General features: G+C 42.4%; 1 protein-coding gene across 5 annotated transcripts in view; it reads left to right on the top strand.

The window, feature by feature from the left end:
* ARMC3 (armadillo repeat containing 3) overlaps positions 1–6,915 on the top strand; it is a 157,859-nt gene that overhangs the window by 74,727 nt on the left and 76,217 nt on the right. For all 5 annotated transcript variants that reach the window (XM_019508298.1, XM_019508302.1, XM_019508301.1 and 2 more), the window contains one exon: positions 1,500–1,683. In XM_019508298.1, the coding sequence (XP_019363843.1) occupies positions 1,500–1,683 (184 nt within the window). The remainder of the gene's footprint in view (positions 1–1,499; positions 1,684–6,915) is intronic.

The raw sequence follows: 6,915 nt of genomic DNA, 5'->3' as shown, positions 1-6,915 counted from the left end.
GTGGAGAAGAGGCCATCCCTGGCAGGGTTTGGGGGGGCTGGGGGAGTGGGTTGGGCTGGCAGGGGTCCCCCCATAGTCCCCTCCCCACTCCTCCAGGCCCCCCAACCCCTTACTCACCAGCACCGGAGCCCTGGTGCTGAAACAGGAGGCCTGGCTGGCTGCGTGTCTCAGCACCAGGGTGAGGGGCCAACCATAGAGACACTCTGGCAGCCAGAGCGTCTCCATGGAGGACCCAGCCTCCGGTTGCTTCTCTTTTTTAAACCTTGTGTTTTTTAGACCCCTGGATATCCTGGGGTCTAATTTTCTCCTCACGCTGCAAGTTTGCAGCATGGGGAACTTTTTTTCATTCCTGCACGTGCCTGTTGCCTCGCCTCAAAGGGGTTTGAGGCAGGGAAAGAGGCACGTGCGCAGTCATATGGACGCGCCCTCTGTGTGTAACCAAAATAATACTAATAGGTCCAAGGAGACCTGTTTTTCACTTGGCCATACTGAATGCAGTGCATGGAATCAATGGAACTACTCATGGAGTAAGATGGCAGGCAACTTTTATGTAGCAGAGTTAGACCCAGAAGTAGCAGCAGCCCAGGTTACTTTTGTTACTGCTGCTGAGAGCTGAAATATTAGTCATTGGTGCTGATGAAAATATGAGAGTGATAAATCTAATAAAGGTTTCTTTTATTAACCATCAGCTGGGAGACACACAGATTTTGTTTTGTATCTTAGCTTTTTGGCTTTTGTGCATTTCAGTATTTCAGATAAAATAAAATTATGTAGAGTGATAGTTGACAAAGCATTTTTGTTACAACTATATAGGAGGTGAATGGGGGTATTACAAAGGTTTGTTATTTCTGGTTTCAGCACTTTAGTTTCAGTAACATTGTTTTAAAAATACATCATTTGCAATTTTAAGATATATATTTTTAAAATGTTACAAATACTGGAAGAATTCATATAATAAAATTCCATGTGAAGTTTTCCAAAAAGATCCTTTTTTGTCTTGAATTTTATATTTTGCCCACTGCTGGTTCCCAGTTCCAAAGTTGTCATTTCCCTAATTCAGTTTAAATGCCAATGATTCCAATTTCTTTTCCTAACATGGATTATTGCTGTGCAATCTGGATTGTATCACTCAGTCATCTCCTACCTCAGTTTTAGCCATCTGTGAATGAGTATAACAATTTGAGTATAACTTTGCCTCATGTGAATGCCATAAAACTTAATAAAATGGAAAGACTTTTGAAATTTTAAGATGGCAGGTTTTCTACAAGTGCCAAAATTGATTGAAGTCAATGGGAATTTCTCAGTTTTCTTCGTAATTGTAGGTAGATTTGGTTACAACCGTATACATGTTTTAAAGATTATAACAATATTTTAAAAGATGTATAGCAAAATTCCTTTGGTATTATGATATGCAGTAGTGAATTATGATAATTATCTGGAAGGTAGAACAGTTAGATAAGTTTTAATCCTTATTAGAAGACTATTTTTTTTCTTATTAGGAATTTAATGATCTACATGTGGAAGCTCTTGCAGTGGTGGCAAATTGTCTTGAAGATGTGGACACTATGCAACTGATTCAGCAGACAGGGGGTCTTAAAAAGCTACTTTCATTTGCAGAAACCTCTGCCATACCTGATATTCAGAAGAATGCAGCCAAAGCAATTTCTAAAGCAGCCTATGATTGTATGTCATTCTTAAATTCTATTGATTTTTTTAATAGAAACCTGTTGGGATAAATGTTCATGTAGGCTCAGAATAACTTGCCTGCTTAAGAATAGTGATTGTGCTGGGAAAAATATGTCCAAAATGAGTTGCAGTCACACAAATCTTAGTAATCAGAAAGCAGTCAGGTATGTAAACCTCTAAGATTTTGCCTTGATTCATGTGTAATGTATTAGTGCAAACTACACCCTCTATTCACCATGGGGAAGTAGCCTGCAAAAATATAGACCTTTATTTCTACTTTGTGATTTTAGATAACTGACATCTCACTGGCAGTGATTATTTTTTACCAAATAGCAATAATTGTGCTAATTTTCCTCTCAGTCTCATCATTATCGACAATCCTCAAAGTCAAGAACGATTGGCTGATAAGCCAAATCTGGGATTGACAGGTTCTCCTGCAACTCCGGCATTTGTTTCCATATAGGGTGGGTAGCTCTAGATTCTTGATTCAGTCCATGACATGCTGTTTCTGCTGCTCCTGCTTTTCCATCTTCTGTTGTTGTTGTGAGGTTTCACAGTACTGAGATCCTTGCAGCAGGCTCTTCCTCTATTTGGGGTAGTCCTGGGTGATAGTTTCCCATGAGTTAATGTTGATATTGAATTTTTTTCAAGTTGGCCTTGAGCACATCCATTTAGTGCTTTCTCTACTCTCTTCTTGAGTGTACTGAGCTGGGACAATAAAGCTCGCTTCAGGAGTCTGGAGTCAGACATTTGGATAATGTGGTTGGCCTAGCAAAGTTGATACTGGATGATCATTCCCTTAATTCTCATGCTGTTTGCTTGTGAGAGGATGCTAATGTTGGTGTGTCTGTCTTCCCCCTGGATTTGAAGGATCTTCTATAGGCAACATTAATGGTACTTCTCCAGTGAGTTGAGGTGTCTCCTATATGTTGTTTACGTCTCAGCTCCATACAGTGAGGTAGGGATCACAACGACTTGATAAGCCATGAACTTGGTTTTGAAACTGATGTCGCTATCTTTGAACACCTGTTTTCTCAGGCCTCCAAAGGCTGCACTTGCACATTTGAGGTGATGTTGGATTTTTTCATTGATGTCAGCCTTCTGAGAGAGATGTCTTCTGAGGTATGGGAAATACTCAGCATTCTCCAGAATCTCACTGTAAATCTGAACTACCAGAGCTGGGGACAGCTCATTAAGAGCTTGTTGATGGAGGACCTCAGTCTTATGAATGTTGAACATCAGTCCCATTTTCTTGTCTTAAACTCAAATGGATCTGTGATAGGTCCATTGCTCAGAACCACCACTTGTATACCATCATGGAGCAGGAAAAGAATGATGATGAATTTTGGTGGGCATCCTTACTTCAGAACAATCCCCCACAGTACTTCTCGGCTGACAAGAGTCGAAGGCTTTCATAAGGTCAAAGAAGGCCACGTAGAGAGGTTTATGTCCAGGATGACATGCAGAACAAGACCCCCAAATCAGTATGTCTTGCCTTATCGTTTGTAGCCTTGTCAATTCACCCAGTCCACTGAGCTTTTGCTGGGTTATCACCGTGTTCTTTCTTGAAGGTTGATTGCTGTTCTCTCACTGTTCTGGGGTGGATTCTCCTTGTTTGGTCCTTTATTTTTATTCATTCTTCAGCTAATCGCCAGCTGTTTTCCTTTTCCACAGTGTCACCCATACAGCATACAAAAGAATAAAAGGTTGAGCAATTATGTTAAGCTACAGAGCAATACAAAATGGAGATTCTTAAGGCAATGCAAAACTCAAGAAAATACATAATATTAAAAGCCATAAGCAAAAGTCTATTTCCATATTATTTACCTAATATCAAGCTGGTATTTATGCTATTTGCATAGCACAATGACATAATCAAGTGCCAATGCTTAGATTTTGGGTGTTGCCATGATGTCTTGTACCAGTTTTTCTGGCAGAACCGGGTGTTGGTGATAGTGAGTCCATGTTCTGCACATTTGGTCAAGAGGAGGATGCGATTGGAATTGACCTTTCCGAATTTTTCCTTGCCGATCATTCCATTCCAGAGATTTGAGCACTTACTCTAACATTGAAATCATAGAATTTGGCATAGAGTTCCTACTTAGTTTCATTGTTGGTGTCTAGAGTCATCATGCACTGATGACAGTGGTGTATTGGCTCCCAGCCAGTTTGAGATAGCGAGTCGTGAGGTGCTTATTAATTCTAACAGGGAACTCATTGAGTTGGTTTATGAGTTCATTCTTAATGGCAAAGTCAGCTGCTTAAAGTTGGTGTTCTTCCTGTTTGCCCTTCCTGTTGACCCTATTCATCCAAGTGCTAGACCTTCTTGTAACTGCTGTCTTCATGCCAGTTCATGACTAGGAGCTCCAGGCTTCACAGTCCTACTCCCATTGTCACTAGCTGGTTGTTGAAGGGCTTGAAAAATGTGCTAAAGCCATTTTCATGGAAGATGCCTGAGCATCATCTCTTTTATCATAGACAAATTGTTGCACATCAGCTTCCACGTGGTTCTTGATAGAGTGGGACCTTGATCCAATGGCAAGGAGGCCAAGACAATTGGAGATCCCATTCTGCTGCAGCCTTTGTCCACCTTTGTAGCCATTGAGATTCTAACATCATCTTCTGCCTGCTCTGCTGTTGAGGGTTCGTAGACCAAGGGCTGGAGTCTGGACAGACTTATTATACGGTGCGGACAGATGTGCAGCTCCCTGGTGTAACTTATGGCACTTCACAGAAAGCACTGTTAGACTGACCTTCCCAACCCAACAGATGTTTGCTCTGGAGGTTGGGGGCTTAAGCTCTACTTTAGAGCTGATCCAGCTGAGGAACTGCATGCCTGCAGCTTCTCTCCCCTACCCCTACCTTCCCCCTCCCAGCTCCAGTGCTGTCTGCACAATGGGAGGGGGAGAGAAAGGAGGGGAGGGAGCTGAGGCTGGGGTTTGTCCAGCCTGTGCTGGAGTGGGGGCAGGTGGATTGGAGGCCTCCCAAGGCAGTGGATTGGAGCACCGGGTGCAGGACTGGATGCAACAACCCAGCCACCCAGGCAGACAGAAGGTAATGAAGTCATTCCACTTGCAGTGCCTCCATCTGAACCCTCATATAATGAGGGTAAATTTGTCATGTGATAAGGGACTTTAACACTCTCTGCAGCTGTGCACTTTTGACAGAGCTCTGCAGTTGCGCATTTCTGACAGAACGCTTTCAAGGGGTCAGTCACACAACAAATGTAACTTCTGTCTGAGCCCATAGTGGCGACCTGTATTCACCATATCACAGCACTGTCAGAGGATATATGTGGATTTTCAGAAGGGAAAGCATTGCCATCTGTTCTCTCCAACACAACCTGGTGTTGCTGCTGCTGTTTGGTCCACAACTGCTTATTTGTCAGATTTACTCCTGCTTTTTTCACAGCTGACCTTCCCTGAAGGTCATTCCACTATCTACCACCTGTGGATGTGCTGGGTAGCAGCACAGCTCTGCCACCAGGCCTCAGTCTACAGTACTTCATCGAAATGCCAGGCAAGTTACTGTAGCAATTCCTATAGTAGAGAAAAATTAGACTTTAAAATGTCCTGCAATTAAAATACTCAGTAGAATTAAACAGTTTCATTGTTATCATTTTATAATTATTCATTTCATGGTTCCTACTTTTAACAGTTTTTTTCTTTAATTCACTGTAGAATTCTGAATTATGCAGAATGTATTCATCACTTTTGTCCATGTGGATGCTGTTTAAATAAGTCTACTTTTGAAATTACTTCCATACAGTACCATTTTGAGCTATAATCTAAGCTTGGTAGTGCTATATAACAAATTATAAGAAGCCATGTACTGTACATAGTCTGATCCTAATTCTATCCAGGGATTGTGCTGACATAGACCAAGACAGCAGAGCTCAATATTTTTGTTCAGAGTGGAATTATAATTTTAATTATGTACATTTTGCAAATATATTATCTAACTTAACATATGTTTAGAAAAAAATATTTTTCTGCCTCTGCTGTAATACAGATCTCTTCCTTTCCTCACTGTACATATGTTTTCAATTCCTCCATCTTCTTCCCTGCTTGAATAACTTGAATATTTGCTGGTATCTACACGTGTACGCATTTGGGAGCAGATTTGCTCTTGCCCCCTGCGGCAGCCAGGGGAGCTCTAGGCTCTCTCTGGGTGATAGCCCAGGGCCTGGTAGGGAGCACAGGGAGCTGGGAGATTGCTTCCTGCCTCCAGGAGCTGCCTGCTGCTGGGATGGACTTTGGTGGCGGATTTCAGGCAAGGACAATGTCCCCCTGCCCTGGCAGCAGGTTGCTCCTGACTCCAGCTTCCTGATGGAGGACAGGGGGCTTGGAAAGAGCTGCAGGGGAGGAGCAGGTCCCAGGCACCTGCCCTCTGCCCTAATCCACCAGTTTCTGCCCAGCTGGGGGCTTGCTGCTTGCTGCCCCACTGCCAGATTGGGGCAGGGGGCTGGGACCTGCCCCTCCCCCTCAGCTCTTTCCAAGCCCTGTGCCTTACTTGCCCAAGTGGGGCACAGGGCTGAGAAAAAGCTGCAGGGCTGTAAAGCATTTCATGTAGATGTACCCAGTGTAAATGAAACTCCCTCTTGTAATTGAAGACATACCCACCTTGCTTTTGCTTAACATTTTGTGTTACCTTGGCATAAGCATGTAGGAATAGACTGTTCTTCAGGCACATGTAAGAAGAATTACCAGTAATTTATTACTGTATCACACATGATCTTATTGAATATAAGTGTCAATGATGATACATCTTCCCATTATCTTTCTTCATAAGCAGAATCAATGTGGTTCCATAATAGAGGTTTGTTCTCTTTTTTTAGTTTGCCATAGCTGGCATAGATGGAATAAGTTAGAATAACAGAGATTAGAGAAGAAAGTTAAGAATATTTGCTTCAAAACATTAGGATTTAGGGTTGTTAGAAGTTAAATGAAATGCTAACTTGTTATGGGGGTGTGGTAGGAAACTGGTCCAGTAACTTAACAGTGGCCCAATCTACATGAGATGCTGAATTTGCAGTCATTACTGCTTGGTCATTTAGTACTTGTATAAACAAGTATTAAATGACTGTGCAGTAACAAGGGTTACTGTGCAGTAGTGCCAACAAACAGCTTTGTTATGACACTGATTGCACAGTAGCCCGAGACTACCGTGCAGTAGCATCACATCACAGTTTCTGCCATGTGATGCTACTGTGCCATAGTCTTGGGCTAT

The sequence above is a fragment of the Gavialis gangeticus genome, unplaced genomic scaffold (assembly GCF_001723915.1).
Source record: "Gavialis gangeticus isolate Ggan-Ray unplaced genomic scaffold, GavGan_comp1, whole genome shotgun sequence".
In the NCBI taxonomy this organism is placed as follows: domain Eukaryota; kingdom Metazoa; phylum Chordata; order Crocodylia; family Gavialidae; genus Gavialis; species Gavialis gangeticus.
Note: the sequence above shows the minus strand (reverse complement) of the source record. Positions and strands in the feature narration are given on the sequence as shown.